This window comes from Grampus griseus, assembly GCF_964374135.1.
Source record: "Grampus griseus genome assembly, chromosome: 11".
NCBI lineage: Eukaryota > Metazoa > Chordata > Mammalia > Artiodactyla > Delphinidae > Grampus > Grampus griseus.
Window position 1 is genome coordinate 11,677,283 of NC_139005.1, and position 18,448 is coordinate 11,695,730.

The window sequence follows — 18,448 nt, forward strand, 5'->3', positions numbered from 1 at the left end:
GCTACCAGACATTGAGTGACAGAAGTATACAATAACACCTTGCAAAAAACCAAAAAAACAACAACAAGAAAACCTGAATAAAATGAAGCCTCTGGATCTAACCACCAATTTCCTGTAAACACAGGAAATACAGGGGACAGAGGACTGTGTTACACAACACTCTGGGGATCCAGATGGCAAATTCCAGTTTGCAGGACACTGCTTGGAACAAATGATGCACTTTTCTTAACAAAAATAATACCCAAAAAAATTGATGGAGGAGGAAATTTAAATCTCATAAATTCCATGAATTCCATAAATTCCACATGTAAGACATGCATCAAACAAAATTACAGTCCATAGCCTTTATTAAAAGCCTGTTTCAAACAGACTGTAAAATAAACAATTACTAATTTTAAAACAACTGAAGTCTCTCCTTCTGTATCGCTGTTGTCTTTTCAAAAGGGTCCTGAGCCTGAATTGAGTCAAAAATCAATCATTCTAATATTTACAGCTTAGTTGTAACCATGCCATACAATTGATACGGTGTCTATGTCAGTTTCCTGGTTTTGATAATGTATTGCAGTTATGTGAGGTGTTAATCATTGGGGGAAGCTAGGTGAAGGGTACACAAGAGCTCTCTGTTTGTTTTTGCAACTCTGACAATTTTCTAAAAATATTTCAAGATGCAAATTTGTCAAAATCAATCATGGTGCTGGAATCCATACCAGCTGATTTCTAGTTGCAAGTCATACAGGCCCAACAAAACACTAAGGTCCCTGAGACGAGGATAATCATATAATTCTCTGGACTTCCCCCCAAATATTGGCATTTTATTAGGCATATGGCAGGAGGATGAAGAGGGTGGAATAATTGGGAACATAGGAGGAATTTCATAACTATTTGTAAATTGATAAGTGGGCGACATTAAGAAATCATGGGTTAAATTTTGGGACTCAAGGATTTAAATGTATGGTTACTGTGCTCTTGATTTCACCTCTTTTGGAAACTGCTACAAAAACAGTTTCCAATTATAAAATATATGAATGGAAAAATAGTCCCAGGCATTGGAACAGATAACCATTACTCACACTACTAAGTGTGGTTGAGTCTTCCTTTAAAACATCTAACTCAACACATGTTGCCAAATGACTAGGAAGCTGGCTCAGTTATTAGGTTCAGTTGTAATTTACAAGATTCTTAATGGAAAAAGAAGTCAAATGCTTTTCAGACAGATAAATATTCACAATTTTATTCTTACTTTTTAATTTTTGGCTTCACCACTTAAATTACTGTCCAACGGCATAAAGCAGAAGAGAACTTTAAAAAACATTTAAAAAAAAAAACCTGGAAATGCATCACTGAGAAAAAGATGTTATCTTTCTATCCAAAACAGTGGAAACTTATGAACTTTTCTCAATATCGTAGTTCTGTCTACACAACCATTGCGTAAGTTTTATAAATGCCACTGTCAGCAAGCAATTGAAAATTGTTTTTTTCCAAATGTTGGAGAAAGAACAACTATCTTATATTAATTAAAGCTAATCCACATTGGCTTTAATTGAGTGATGGAGCATTGTGTTCATAGGCTCAAGTTTATTAGGTTCAGTTCCTATGTGGTCTACGTAGCTTCTCTCAGTAGAATATTTGGTACCATGGTCTTCGACCATGTTTAACTCCCAGACTCTTAACACTGTAGTTTAGCCCAACCCACCCCTACTGTTGCCAAAGTATCATCTTAAAATCAAAGCTCAGCATGTCACAGTTGTTGAGCTTTACACTTTTTTTTTTTAAACAAAACTTACCTTACTATGAAGCGAATGAAAAATTCTAGTCTTAAGGAACCACAGGAAAAGCTCACATTTGCTCTGCCCCAATAGAGTAATTTTTGGCCTAGTCTACTCCCGCTAGAATGTTAACTTCATGAGTGCAGAGACCCTGTCTGTTTTATTTACCCTGGTATCATTGGTACCCATGACAGTGCCTGGCACTCAATGTTTATTACATGTAGCTCACAAAAAGCTGTATGCTTTTCCAAAGCCGAAAACACCTATTTCAAATGGAAACTGAGTACTTAGCAAACTTAAAATAGTGGTTTCCAAAATTTGGTCCTCAGACTAGCAACATCAGCATCCTCTGGGAATTTGTTAAAAAATACAAATTCTCGGGCTTCCCTGGTGGCGCAGTGGTTGTGAGTCCGCCTGCCGATGCAGGGGACATGGGTTCGTGCCCCGGTCCGGGAAGATCCCACATGCCGTGGAGCAGCTGGGCCCGTGAGCCACGGCCACTGAGCCTGCGCGTCCGGAGCCTGTGCTCCTCAACGGGAGAGGCCACAACAGTGAGAGGCCCGCGTACCGGAAAAAAAAAAAAAAAAAATTATCTGGCCCTACTACAGACCTGCTGAATCAGAACCTCAGGGGTGGTGACCTGAAATATACATTTTAACAAGCCCTCCAGGTGATTCTGAAGCATGCTAAAGTTTGATATCTACCAGTATAATCTAAGGAAGAAAACTCTTTCCAAAATTCAGCTCTGATTTGCATCACATAAACTCAGCTATTTCAGCACAGAAACATACATATCCTGGAATGATTCTCTGGAAAATGACTTTCTGTAAAGACTAGATATGTGGGCCAATAAAAGTTGATCACTGTTATGCACTTTATATAGCAAGATACCTTGAATCGTAAGACAAGAATGTGTGTAAGGCTTCCTCCCAGACAACCTATTTTATGGCAAATCTAAACAGAACTTATTTAATGAACATGGAAGTAACATGATATGGTGTTAATGTCCCCACACCAAGAGTCAAAGACCTTTGTTTTTCTTTACTAGCTGAAAATTATCCAAAAAACTCACTGGGATTCCTCATCATTTCAGTGAGCTAAATAATACCAAAGTGGAAAATTCTATGATTCAGTAAGAGCATCCAGGGCCTAAAATGTTCCAAAACCAACATATTTCCAAATGACAGAAAGAAGAGAAGGATGATACACATGCTGTATCCGAAAAGCTCCTGACAAGCCAGAAGAATAAATTAAATTGAACAAAACAGTATTTTAGAGGATAAGAATTAACTTCCACACCTGAATGGAACAGACACATACTCAGGTACAAGTATGGGAAGATCTGACTCAGCAACAGCATATATTTAAAGAAAAAGACTTCATTTGCAGTATACACCCCATGAGCCAACACTGTCCCCACTGTCACCCTGAAAGCAACAGTGACCTTAGAATGTCTTAGCAGAAGCAAAGTATCTAGTAGCAAAACCACAGCTGTGCTCTTATCTGGTCTGGGCATCCCACATCTGAAAGGCCTGCATTCATTTCCAAGCCCTACGCTTCGTGGAGTGCACAGCTGGAGTGGAACCGCAAGGATGATGCTGTGACCAGAAACCGTGATCTCTGCAGAGCAAGTGAAATCACTGTGAGGAACCAGACAATGAAAAAGAAAACTCAGGCACGGGTGGAGGCATGCTGGTTTATCTTCAGATATGTTAAGGGCTGTCATGAGGAAGAAGAATTTAAAGTGCTCTGTGGAACTTGAAGGGGTTAAAGTCGGTGAGTAGAAACTGATGAACAGACTTTGGTTGCAAAGAAGGTAAAGTAACAGGAAGACTCGTGATAGTTTTATGTGCCAGTTTGTCTGGGCTCTAGGACCCAGTTATTCAATCAAATGTTACTGTAGGAGTTGCTGTGAAGGTATTTTGTAGATATGGTTAACATCTACAATCAGTTGACCTTAAGCACAAGAGATTAGCCTGAATGATGTGGGTGGACCTTATCTGATTACTGGAAGGCCTTTAGTGCAAAAACTGAGCTTTCCCAGAGTGAAAGACATTCTTCCTCTTGCTTGCAGCATTCACTCCTCCCTGACTTTCCAGCCTGTCATCTTTCTCTACAGATTTCACTCTTGCCAGCCCAAATAAATATAGAAAGACGTAATGTGTGTGTGTGTGTGTGTGTGTGTGTGTGTGTGTGTGTGTGTGTGTGTGTTCTACTGGTTCTGTTTCTGTTTCTCTGGAAGACTGTAACTGATACAGTTGCCCAAGGATAGAACGGTCTATTTCTTCTCATGCTGAGTTCCTGTTACCAGAGATATTCAAGCGCAGGAGAGGAAAACACTTTGGCAACAATAAAGAGACCATTTAGAAGATATGATTCTTGATGAAATTATATAGCGCATATAGACCACATACTCTAACTCAGTTTATTCACTTTATTGAGGAGCCAGTCTTCATCTGCTCTGGGAATATAATAATGAGCAGAAATAGTTACTACTCTGCTTTTTTGGAATGTACATGAATCCTGTACTATGTGCAAGGTATTCTAGAACACAAAGTTGGCGCTCAACAGATACTTGTTGAATGAATAATTGAATGAATGAATAAAAACATAGTTTAAGATTATAGGGAAATATATAGATACATATATTTATATATTTTTTGAGAAATGTTTCTATCAAAAATATGTAAATGTTTTAAAGCTTTAATTTTTTAATAAGGATAAGATTTGATTATCAAAAAATTCTATAACATGCCATATTTCTTTCTCCAGTAAGGCGTAAGTCCAAATTATTTTCCTAAACTCTTCTCCTTTTTTGACCCCCTTATATCCTGAGCCTACAAAAACACCCTGACTTCATGTCTATTCATTTCACACATTTGAAAGTGCAAATTCCTTCAGCATAGAATCTACAACCTCTGGATAATCTGTAACGTTATACACTCAGTGGAGGAACCCTCATAGGCAGCTACTGACCTGAGCGTGTTCATCCAGCCTCCAGCGATGGACAGCCGGGAAACCGACCATACTGCTTTTCCAAACACGAATGTTAAGGAACGCAGGGGAAGAACTGCACGGATTTCCATAATAAAAGCATGATAGTATTAGGACCATATTTATATCACACGTGTAACTTTTCAAAGTACCTTCACAGCCTATCCGACCTGCATCACTGCTAAAAAAAAGCAAATAAAAGTATCATTTGACGGATTAATAAAAAGAGAGAGTCATGGATGGGATGAAGGTGAAGTTTAAACCCCAATCCTTTCACTCGGTTCGGCTGGGTGCTTTTCTTTTTCATTAGATCATACTGACAGGACATGGCGCATCATATTCTCTTTTGATAACAACGGGAAATGTACCCTTTAGTAGAAGATGATTCATCAGTCTTCTTACTCTTGATCCAAAGCTATACCAAATGGAATACTGCATTACAGGGGAACTTTCCTACATACACAGGTTGCTGAGAATCTTGGTTGTCTTGATTGGCAGCTTACCCCGTACTCCCAGGGGGCTTTGCCATGCATTGATAATTCACTGATTACTGGAAATTTCTTATGAAAATAAAACCCTTTAGATTTTTTTTTACAAAATTCATATTACAAAAGTCTAATGATCATTTCATTTCCTAATTAAAGGTGTTTGAAAGGAACAGGGTGATACAAAATGAAAACACTTAGTAGCAAAGTTGCAAAAGCCTTGCACAGTCATAAACTGGGATTCTAGACGTGGCTGAGGCTCCAGTAAGTTGGGTGATCTAGGTAAGAATCTCTCTCATGTGTATGTATAGGAGCTTTACCTATTTGCGTATTCCAAGCTGAAATTACCTATTTCAGGCTGCCTTGTCTTCATAATATAACTATTTTCATTTTTAATGGGATGGAAGAAATTATGGCTGTTTTTCTGAAACCACATCAATTTTTAAAGGCAGCTGGAGCAATAGGGATGCGTTTGCACTGGAATTTTGGCTTCAAGGCCAGTACCACCTTGAAAATTTGGCTGATTTCCCCAAACCCATGAGTTGGAGAAATACCAGTAATAAAAAGGGGAATTACAAGGATGATTTACAATTTTCTTCACTCCCTCCCTCAAATTTAGTCTTTGTCTGTTGCCAAGAAAACAAGTCATGATCAAAATGGAACCAATTGGTAACTGATAATTAAACTACAGCAAAATATTTCAATAAATAAATTAGTCATCAGATAAAAATTAAGGACAATTGAATTTTGATAATATATCCCAGCAGAAAAAAGCAGAGACAGAGATATGTCCTTTTGACTTTGAAAAACAGTTCTTGATTTTGTTTTGTTTTCCAGTATTGTTTCTTTCCTAATTATATTTTTCTTGGGAGAAAAGCTTAAGAATTGGCCACTGCCAGCCTACAAAAATGTTTACCCACCAATAAAAAACTGATTTTGATTCTTTTAATTTTCCTTTCCTCTTCTTTCTTTCCTTTCCCTTTCTTTTTCTAAGTCCTTATATGCACGATTCCTCATCTTTGCTTAACTTCCTGGGCACGCAAGAAAAGTCTGCATGACTTAAGCCTAGCACAGAAGTCTGACTTTGTACATATCCTTAGGTATACACCTGCAGTTTGAAAACACCCTTCTGTTCCTCTTGGGGTGGAAGAATCAAATGAAAATAAACTCATTTCGGCTGTTTGTCTCTTTTTGCTTTTCTATCTTTGCAGGTAAAGGAAGGTATAAATGCTTGAAAGCCACAGGTAACCACATCACGGTATTTTATGACAAGAGAACAGCTATTTTTCCAGCATTATCCAAACTTGTCTCAATGCCACCTTCCTCCCTTTGGCCCAGTCCATTAAAAAACAATTACTTCTCTAACGACCATCTACACAGGAACCAATGGACCTGACTTCCAGTAATCTTTAAATTTCAACAACCACTTAGGAAAGGCTTCTTCACACACCCACACACACACACACACACACACACGTTTCCAGGAGCTGTGGAACTTCTGTACCCACCTGAAATACAACCTGTCCCTCTTTTTACCTAAACAAATATTTAAAGAAAAATTACCATGAATATGGAATAATCTTATATCTGTATAATATATCTTATATCTTATATATATCTTATATCTTATATCTTATATATCTTATATCTTATCTTATATCATATATATATCTTATATATATATCTTATATATATATATCTGTATATATATATATATCTTATATCTGTATAAATAATCTGTATAATCTTAGAACAAGAATAAACGAGAACTTGAAGAGTTGCTTGGCAATGTAAGTAGGTAGAAAGTGAGGCACAGGACCACTGCTGGTGCTCACATTCATGTGATGCTCACAGCTGAGGCTATTTCCTCTGCTCGTGGTCCTGAAACTGGACCCAAAGCCTAGGCATTATTGAAGTCACAGATCAATTTGCTATATCTTCCTGGAGAGTCCATTTTAGTCACCGATTTGGGGATAAAATTGTTTTTATATTCAAACAAACATAGACATGTTGTGGATTAAAATTTGCCTATATTTCTATAAGTAATAAAACATGCAAAACAATTACATGATTGTAATGAGATGCTTGCATGACCCAATCCCCTAAGTCTTTCTCCTCCTTCTTTTAGAAGTACTTTGAAGACAATGTTTAAGAAGCATCATACTACACCATGAAGTATAAATGAAGGGAACGAACTGGTATAGCTACTTGGGTAAAGAAAAAGTCCTAAAACACAAAGCTGAGCTCTATAGCATAAGGAAATTGACCTACCTAAGATGCTATTGATATTGTCTTTATTTAATATATATGAGATCTCATAAACATAACTCAGCCAGCAAGAAACATATATGTTAAAGCAGTATCTGGTGCTCAATGGAAAAGTCACATTTAAAATCAGAATTGTCCCTGCCCGTCCCACTTGAAAATAAAATGAAAAAGGCTTTTTAAAACTTTTAATAATTGAGAGAGAGGGGGGAAAGCAAACAAGAACAAGAAAAAGGAAGAAAAAATAAATCTCTTTGTGCCAAGGGAAACGGTATCCCATGCTTGTTTGTGTTTGGCACCCAATTCATAGCCCAGCAACCTGAGTCTAAGAACTTAAGCCTTCACGGACGAGTGCATCAATTGGTTTTGAATCAGAGAATAGCATTACTCCATTAACTTTGAGACTATCCCTTGCAAGAAATATATTTAGCTATGGCACACGATATTTCAGTCCTAAAATGAGAACGTCAACTGTGAAACGCAACTGAAAATTTCAGTTGTTTTTCTCTCGACTCCTCCCACTTACTACACATTCGAATAATGTGAATCCAGGAAGCATTTACATAAATGTGGTGTTCATTCTAGGTTTTATGGCAGGTCTTTTTGCTTTCATTACTTGGAGCCTGCCACATTACAGGCTGGCACACACGAGAAAGGAAATCTATGCCCTACATGCCGTGTTATTACTGGCTGCCTTACCCTTAGCCAGAGAAGGGAAACGTTTACTCTGCTGGGGCAAGAGAAGAAGCAAAGGGCTGGGAAAACTTGGCTCTCCACGTTGAAGATTCCACACAGTGTTCCTCATGCTGAACCAGCAAACTCGCCAAGCCAGGAAGCTCAGTTGAAGACAGAACTGCAAGAACTGCCAAAACTAGACAGAAGGAAGAAGAATCCTCCTGATACAAAAGACCCTGTAAATACTGCAATATATGTACACATACCCAACATGTTTTGTAATTAACACATTATTAAGTTTCGCCTGTGCTGCCGCTTCTAATGTCAACCTGTCAACCAAAGACTTCTGGTTAACGTTAAATTCTGTTTTAAACATGGAAGGCTTATCTGTTACCTGGGCTTAGGAAACCATCCACCACATACCAGAAGCGCTTTCAAATTTAACGGTGTTAATTTATTGATGACACCATAATACTTCTGGCTGTTTTTCCAAGATTTCCAAGATATTAGCCAGGAGAAGTATTGTTATGATCAGCAGTGGTCAAGCTGTAATTGACATAAACCAGACTCTGGATTTAAGACAAAGAGAGAGACTGAGAAAGTGTGTGTGTCTGTGTGTCTGTGTGTGTGTGTGTGTGTGTGTGTTTAGGGTGTGCTGAGCAAGCAATACAAAATTTTTTCTTATAAGCTTTCTGACTTTTACTGAAAACCCAAATATCCACTTGAATGTAGATATATCTTTTTTTTTTTTTTTTTTGCGGTACACGGGCCTCTCACTGTTGTGGCCTCTCCCATTGCGGAGCACAGGCTCCGGACGCGCAGGCTCAGCGGCCATGGCTCACAGGCCCAGCGACTCCACGGCACGTGGGATCTTCCCGGACCGGGGCACGAACCCGTGTCCCCCGCATCGCCAGGCAGACTCTCAACCACTGCGCCACCAGGGAAGCCCGTAGATATATCTTTGATTGTATGGTTTCACTAGATAACTTACAAATGAAGAAGAGCACACCTTGAAAAATTGTAATAATTTAAGCTAATATACTTGAGCACTTACTACGTGCCAGGTACTGTTCTAAGAGACTTGCGTGTAATAACTCAGCCAGTCCTAACAACAACTCTTTGAAATAGGCACTATTACATCCTTCATATAATTGCAGAAATTGAAAATTTAAGTACCTTGTTAAAGTTGCTAAATTCACACAGCTAATAAAGTGTAGAACTGGGAGTCAGACCTAATAGTGTGACTCCAGGTCTCCTGTTCTTGACTCCATTAGCAAATGGCCAATATGGTCTTATTTACCCCAAATTCCAAATTGGTATTGAGCGTGCAGGAAAGCAGATGGGTCAGGTAAGGCTTGAAGCCTCTGAAGTAATTCACACAGACCCAGGTTCAGATCAGAGACGCTCAAGTTTCTACCACTCCAAGATCACAAGCTGCCGCCCCTTTGCAGGAACGTTTGGTGAGAAATGGATTGTTTGAGCCCACGGATGGGTCATGACCATTTGGGGGAGGCATTTGAGTAAGTGAGGAGCTGTAGTTACATTCCAGCAGGTATAATTTCTTGCAGACTTAAAAAAACAAAAGTTACTTATAAATTGAATCTGTACAATAGGAAGGCGAAGGTGGTATACAGTGATTAGGCAGAGATCTCCATATTAATTAAGAACTATTATAAACGTGAATTCACAGTCTGATTTCAAAGTTGAGAGATGAGCTATGAAGTACTCTATGGTTGTTTTCACTGAACTATGGGAAAAGGTCTCAGAACCGTCTCCCATGCATAAGTCAAACCCGTCTACTTTATAAACGGGAGGTGTGGTTACAAGGTCTCAGGAAAACAGCCTCATGTTGAAATAGGAAAACACTGTCTGTTTATAGATGACAGACAAAAAGGCAATTGTTTAAAGGCATGTGGTCTATCACTGTCATTTTCACCTAAATGAAAATAAACACGCATGGTAGAATGTATATAAGGTGGACAGGAAAACCAGTCCAAAGAACAGTCATTAATCAAGAGTCATCGGATTTTCGAGTTGGAAAGGACCTAAATGAACAAGTTCAACTTCTGCCCTTTGCATAAATTAAAACAAAGGTCAACAGAATGTGGACTCTGTGTGCAGGTGTCATCTTCAGCTCTGGGTCTGAGGGCTTTCCCCTAGGGAGAAGGTCTGCAGTGAGAGGACAAGAGGATGGTATGTAGAACCTGAGAGCCCCAATCTTTGAGAGAGGTAGGCCAGTAAAAAGCAGCACATGAAGATGTCTGCTTAGGGTCAATGGAGAGGTGGCAGGAAAGCCAAGAAGTGTGATGTCATGGGAGCCTGGGAAGGAAGGAGTTTTAGGAAAGCGTAAGTGGTTATGTTGAACGGTAACAAGAGTTCTAAGAAGACCAGAACTGAGAAAGATTCATTAGATTGGTTGGTTATTGATCTGTGGTGACCCTCACAAAAGCAGTTTCAGCAGCATGACCACAGTGGAAGATTGCCATGTTTAAGCAATGAATGGGAAGTCCAAAAATGTTAAGACAGTGAGGCAGAACCCAAGTTCAATAACCTTGGAGAAAAGAAAAAGATGGAGTAGTGGACGAAGAAATGTTCGAGGGGAAAATGTCAGTAGAGAATGAGAAGAATCCTTGAAGAAATAATTGAAACAACTTGGGGGAAGACAAAGGAAACTGAGGTCTAACTGATGCATCAGCCTTGACAGGAAGAGATACCCAGTTTGCTCTGAGATAATACAGATGAAAAAGGGTGGGTATACGGTACACAGAGTTAAGTGGTTCTCTCCACTGGATTTTTATTTTTATGTTTCACTTTTCAAATGATGCAGAGTTTATTTTGGTAAATGATATAAGGGTAAAAATTCCCCTTCCCTTATTGCCTGTGTTAAATTTTGCATGCATGAATGTTAAACACTGAGCTCTAAGTCTAGATCCCTCGGTCGTGAAAAATTTAGACCAGCTCTTGTTAGAACATGTCTTCCCACACACGGCATCGCCTTGGTCCTCCACTCACTGGAACAGTTTCCTCACTCTCCAGAGCCTTCCACCAGCTACGGAAATTGTTTGTTCTCACGCCATCAGGAAACACTGAGGAGATTAACAGGGAGTTTAACGATCTTCGATCTCCTGAAGGCTGGCGGTTTCTTAGCCTTGTCAACTATCTTTTTTTTTTTTTTTGCTTGGTTTCTGCCAGAGGCCAGAGCAAGTGGCAAGCAGGAGGAAAGAGTGATGGCAGAAAAGAGCCCTCTTGAGAAAATAAAAAGAGACAGAGAGAGAGAGAGAGAGAGAGAGAGAGAGAGACTTAGAACTTAGAACAGGGAAGATTTATTACTGAAATATACCAGAGAGCTGGTTTGGAAAGAGAGGTTGGTCACAGAATTCAAAGCTGCTCATGCGTGTTTGTTTACGATTATGTGGATGACTTGTACTGGATGATCCGAATGGGTTTCCCTCTACAAACACACACCTACTAGGTGTCTGTTTGAGTCCTTTGCTGAGAGCCAAGAGCTCAATGGGCAAAGTCAATTATGAGTCTTTCCTCCAGTGAGAGATCAAAGCAACGTTATCTGAAAAACCACGTTGCCCTGATATTTCACCAACATGTACTTAACATTGAATTATAAAATCTGAGATCCATTTCTCAAATTGGATTAGATACATTTTCACTTCCACCATTTCACCCTTCATCTTAAAGGTCTGCAAACCTTTACTGAGGTGTGAAATACAAAAGCCTCTGAATTACCAACGTGGGCCACAACTGGATCATTTAAATTCACCCCAGAGGTTCTGGCAATAGCTATCTTACTTGAGGTCACACACGCCCCAGCTTTCACCAGTCCTCCCCAATTTTAGACGTGTTGGGTGATAATACAATTCTGTTTCTTGTAAAGATATATTCCCTCGGCAAGCGTTTATTCAGCACCCAACACATGCTCGACACTGAGCCAGTTTCATCAAGATTGATGAGATATTACATTGGCCCTTCAAGATCTCATATAGAGAAAAAAAGAGCAAATGTATTTTTTGATTTCTACAATCTGATTTCTTTGGAAGTTGAACATCCTTCCTCAGAATACCAAGACCTGTGTTGTATCCATTGCCTTGTGTATTACCAGCAGAGCTTCTTTCCCATAGAGAAGCAAAAGAGGACACAAAACCTGGTTATGCAAAATGAAAATTTCAGATAAAGAGAAAGAGGCTTCACCTGAAAGAGCAACACAGGAGAACAGGAGAGAGAGAGACACACACACACACAACCACCGCAAAAATCTTACCTGACTTGCCCACGCCTGCTCTCCCAAATATTGCCAGTTTGACCTCTGAACTTTTAGCCATGCCGGCTGCTGGTAGGCAATTCACTGTGGTTCAAACTAAAGAGCTGAGAAGATCTTTTTGGTTCCAGCCCTTGGTTTCACCATATCATTGTAAATCAGCAATCCTTCAACAAAAGAGATTTGGGAATTCATAACTGACTGGAGAAAGAAACTCATATTTATTGAAGCATCCCCTACGTGCCAGCACCATTCACTCGATCGACATCTTCCCTGGTGATCTTCACCACAATCCTGCAAGAGGGTTCTAGCAATACACTGTAAACCATTCAACTAAAAAGTGATAGACCCAGGACTTGCACACAGATCTGTTTGGTTCTAAAAAATGCATTTTTACACAAGATAGCATTTTCAAAAGTACTTCCTCAAAGAATGTTTTTTGTCAGTCATTGATAACAAATACTTGCCTGTGAATACATGTATTTTCCACATGTCTGCAAACATCCAATATACATACACACATGGGGAGAGTCACATTTGGAACTCTTATTTCCCTTTGGGCTGAATAATACACATTCATATTAATGTATCCCATTGTAATATGATTGAATTTGCATTCCAAGGTTTAAATTTTATCTCTGTTCACACTGGATCACATGGTTGAGTCATGTGACAGATACCCATGTTCCAAAATTGATATATAACATCTAGATAATATTTTTATATTTTTCTGGGCACAATGCCCTGGTACACAAAAGATAAATGACATGTGCTGACTTCTGATTCCTTTTCTATGACAACCTCAAGTAAATTAGTTTATGGTACTGTCCTGACACTTGGGAAATGACATTATATACAATGTAAGCACATTTCATATAGTTGGATGCTTTAGGAAGGACACCTAGGTCCTTGGTACCATGGAAATGTAAAATTGGAAAAAACCTTGGAGTCAATGGAAAAATCCATCCAGCCTTCCTTTTTGATCAGACAACCATCTAACAACCATCCTGGGTCTAATTTATCACTTCCAGGTATGGGGGGAGGAGAAGCATTATATCAACTTTTTCTTTCTTTCACTCAGAGCCCTTCAAGTAGCCAAGCAGCTATTAGGAACCTTTGCCCCATTCTAGATGTCTACTTTCTAGGAAAATGAGACCCAATCATCTTCCCTGGTTCTTCATGGGACATCTGTTCTTGTTTATGTTTTTCTGACCCTCACCTTCCCTCCTGACCATGTGCAGCTCTCTTCTCTGGTATTTGCCATTTTAATCACTCTAAAAATGTGGCACCCTCTGCATTCGCCCCTTGAGATATGACCTGACAAATGACCCAGCAAAAGTTTCATACGATTCTTCCTCTTCTTCATCTGGCGCTGTAGTTATATTTCAGCACACTCATATTAAGGTTCCCATTTTTCACGTGAATTGCAGGCTCCCCTATTCTGAACTTCTGCTATCGATGTTTTCAACCTAAGTACAAGACTTCACTTTCAAGTCTGTTATCTAAACACATGAACTGTTCCTGCCAGAGTTTTGGCATCTACAAATTTTCAAAAAGAGCTTTTCCAGAGAAAGAAAAAAGTAAAAGTCTTTCTGAAGAAGCATTTCTACAAAGACGTTAACGTGTAGTCGTCTCCTTCATTACGCATCTAAACTATGGACCTGTACCTCACAAATTTTGTATTTGCTGATTTCCACAGTGCCAGAGCTTCCTCCGAAGGACAGAAAGGTCAACAATAACACTGGCTGTTGTTTACTTCAACCCAATAATGAAAAAACTCCCTAGTGATCATTAATAGTACAAAACCCAGAAGCTTTTACGTCTGTAATTTGTCCAGTCCCACACTTTTGGCTAAAGATAAAAAGAATTTCATTATTTGTCATTTTATATGCATTCATCACGAAAAGGCCTCGGGTGAGCTGGGATGAAATGAGAGAGTGGCACTGACATACATACACTACCAAATGTAAAATAGACAGCTAGTAGGAAGCAGCTGCATAGCACAGGGAGATCAGCTCGGTGCTTTGTGACAACCTAGAGGGATGGGATAGGGAGGGTGGGAGGGAGGGAGACTCAAGAGGGAGGAGATATGCGGATATATGTATACGTATAGCTGATTCACTTTGTTATAAAGCAGAAACTAACACACCATTATAAAGCAATTATACTCCAATAAAGATGTTAAAAAAAGAAAAAGATACAATCTAAAAAAATTTGAAAATCAAAAAGAAAAAACAAAGAAAAGGCCTCTATGTTTAAGGTTCAGTGGTTCATCACAGAAGCATAATCTATCGAGATGTATTAACTAAATAAATTCCGAATAAGAATGGCAAGCATTTCTTTGAAACATAGAACATGCAAGTGTCTGGAGCTTGTATAAACAACAATTTGTTATTTCATACAGAACTGTTCATTCCCATGCACATAAAAATCCAAATAATTTACTATCTGATTTACGCCTCAAGAAAGTAGCCATCAAATGTGGTTTAAAAAAAAAAAACCAAAACATTTGTTAAGTTAAATTTTTCAGTAACTCCCAAATGGCCTCAGAGGCATAGGAATTTCACATAAGAAAGAAAAATTGTGTAGGTTAAATTTTTCATACATAACCTCATAAAGATGTAGCTAGTTATTGTAAATCTTAGGTTATGTTTAGAAAAATCCCTTAAAGGAAGACACAAAACTGACATATATCCTTCAACATTTTCTCACATGAAAATGTGAAAAGTTACATTTGATAAAGATAGAAAACAAAGATAAATGTGTAAATTGTTTTAATAAGGGACCTGTTGCCAAGTCTCTGATGTTCAAAATAATTCATGATCCAAGACCTTCCATAACACGGATCGAAGAAAACATTTTTTTTTCATGTTGTTGTGCAGAAATATTCTGGCTGGGTCTTGAAGCTGCCATCCACGTTTTACGTGGACAGTGCTTTATTAGGACAAAAACTTCTCAGTTCTAATCACCCCTAAAGCTAAAATCACACTTAGGTATTTAAGAGATTAAAGGTTTTTCCTAGACATAAAGGTACCAAAAGAAAGCTTAGAAAGAAGAAGAGAAAAAAGCAAGACTCCAAATTCTGTGTTACATTAATGCATGCATTGATTCATCCCGCAGTTATGCTAAATGGCCACCTTCAAGGAGCTTACAATTCAATAGGGCTATGACATTTAGTTCACTAATAGCCCTATTTTCATATTTATTTAAAAATAATGATTTATCCATAATAAATCAATCCCAAGACTATTACACTTATCAAGGTCCATGCTTTCTATTTCCTTTTGGGAAAAAAAGGCAAGCATCTTTATACGGTAGTAGTTTTGTAACTTCTATATTTATGGTCTCATCAAAATAAAGTGCAGGTGTTTAGGGAAGCAAAGAATCTAGTCTGATCGTGGGAATGAGATTCTCTTTGGGCCGCTCCTTCTCTAGCTCTGAAATCAAGTTTTCCTGGTCTCATTGTCAGAAATTCTCCCTTATCACAACGCAGCACGCACAGGAATGAGGATGATTGTACGAGACCCCTGGCTATACCGTTGCTTGGAAAGCAACAGGTATCCTGGAATGATAAACAAACAAGCCCATAGTGGACTGCAGGTCACTTGCTCTCGACCTAGGGAGCAAATGCAGCCTAAGTCAAAAGGGCATTCTCGGTCGGTCTCAGCTCAGACGGAGGGCGCTGTCAAGCTCTGGGAGCCGGGGCTCACATCTCCCTCTCAGTGACCCACAACCCCCGCCTGGGAGGACCCAGTGACCAGGAGGACCGCCCCAGAGGCCGAGCGTTCAGGGGCTCGAAAGGGTCTGCAGGAAGCAATCCCGAAAGAGCCACCTGGGCACGTGCGTGACACTCACCTGTTCATACTCTCCAGGCCCGGGAGAGCCGCGGTCCCCTTGCAAGTTCGGAATCGGTCCTCCGGGACCGCTAACCCTCCCACGCTGCGCAGCCCAGTCTGCGGGGGGCGGGGGGGGGCGTTTCCCAGCTGATGGGCTGCGATCGCGGGTGGGAGAGGCGGCAGCTGCGGCAAGTGCTGGCGGAGCGGCCAGGATCTCCTCGCTGCCACTCGCTCAGACTAGCCGCCGAGGGACTGCGGCAGGACGCGAGCTCAGCCCGGAGAGGCCGCCAGGATGCTGCAGTGCGGCGCTCGGGCGCCCCCTACCGGGGCCAGCGCCCGGCTCTTCCCGCGAGGCCGCCCCAGGCTGGTGAGTACGAACATCCAAATATCCGCCTTCGCGCCGCACGGGAGACAGGCTTCCCTTTGCCCCTGCTCAGTTCCCGGTCTCTAGGTTCCCACAGAAGGACCTCTTTCCTTGGTCAAAACCTTGCGTGTGAAAGCATTACTAGGTGATGTTTTCTATTCTAATTATCCCCATGATACCCGAGAGGAAACTTAGAATAACTTGTCCAAGGCTAGTAAATGGTTGGAATGAAATCCAGACCGGATTGGAAACTGAGATGCTAGAAGAGACATAAATAGTGAATTCAACTGAAATTCATATCTGTATATTTGAGAAAGTTCCAAAAGCTTCACACTGTCCTTACAAGGTCAGCATTTACAACGTTTGAAGTCATCGTCCATCATCCTCAAAACCTAACAAAGATAGTTAATATTCGTGCTGTGCCTTTCACATCGCTCATCTCATTTGGTGTTTTATACCCTCCCTTGAGGTAAGCACTAGTATTTAAAATTATTAGCCTTTCAGAGACGAGGAGGTGAGTTTCAGAGAGGTGAAATCATTTCCCAAAGACTGAGAAACTTTTGATTAGAGGAGCAGGAAACACCTATGTTATTTTTTTCCTTTGAAACCTAGGTGTTTTTAGCAAGATATCAGGTGGCCTCCAGAAAACCACCGCATAGAGCAGACCGGGACCTAGGGCTAAGTGAACAGTCTTCAGCGTGTCCTTGATGAAAGAGAGGTAGCCAGGGAGGCAGTTTCCAGGGCCGGCTGACCTGGAAAGCCACTGCAGACGCGAGTTTTGGGCCACACTGACCGGAACAGCTGGGTCTGCGGCAGAGGTAAGAATTGCCTCTCTGTGCAGGAGTAGTCCTGCAAATTCTTGGAGAAAGCTCAAACACTGTTTGCTCTGTGACTTAAAAAACTACAAATAGAACTACCATATGACCCAGCAATCCCACTACTGGGCATATACCCTGAGAAAACCATAATTCAAAAAGAGTCAAGTACCACAATGTTCATTGCAGCTCTGTTTACAATAGCCCGGAGATGGAAACAACCTAAGTGTCCATCATCAGATGAATAGATAAAGAAGATGTGGCACATATATACAATAGAATATCACTTAGCCATAAAAAGAAACGAAATTGAGCTATTTGTAATGAGGTGGATAGACCTAGAGTCTGTCATACAGAGTGAAGTAAGTCAGAAAGAGAGAGACAAATACTGTATGCTAACACATATATATGGAATTTAAGAAAAAAAATGTCATGAAGAACCTAGGGGTAAGACAGGAATAAAGACACAGACCTACTAGAGAATGGACTTGAGGATATGGGGAGGGGGAAGGGTAAGCTGTGACAAAGCGAGAGAGAGGCATGGACATATATACACTACCAAACATAAGGTAGATAGCTAGTGGGAAGCAGCCACATAGCACAGGGAGATCAGCTCGGTGCTTTGTGACCACCTAGAGGGGTGGGATAGGGAGGGTGGGAGGGAGGGAGACGCAAGAGGGAAGACTTATGGGAACATATGTATATGTATAACTGATTCACTTTGTTATAAAGCAGAAACTAACACACCATTGTAAGGCAATTATACTCCAATAAAAATGTTTAAAAAAATGTGGTATTTCCACATGTACTGACATGAAAATATTTCCAACACAATACAGGATATAGTATATAAAATTTGATATAATTTATGTATAAAACCCCATATAATTTCTATGTGGTTACACAAACATGCACACATGGCTTCATAGTAAATATATGAAGGCTGTAAAGCCAACAAATGAAAACAGTTCCCTGTGG

At 40.0% G+C, this 18,448-nt stretch overlaps 1 protein-coding gene across 1 annotated transcript in view; it reads right to left on the reverse strand.

Moving 5' to 3' along the window:
- Window positions 1-16,504, reverse strand: part of RERG (RAS like estrogen regulated growth inhibitor) — a 106,851-nt gene extending 90,347 nt beyond the window's left edge. The window contains exons 1-2 of the mRNA XM_082666646.1: window positions 16,311-16,504; window positions 12,459-12,622 (exon numbers count right to left, since the gene is read on the reverse strand). Coding sequence (XP_082522772.1) covers window positions 12,459-12,519 — 61 coding nt within the window. The 5' untranslated portion in view covers window positions 12,520-12,622; window positions 16,311-16,504. The remainder of the gene's footprint in view (window positions 1-12,458; window positions 12,623-16,310) is intronic.
- Window positions 16,505-18,448: the final 1,944 nt, after the last annotated feature.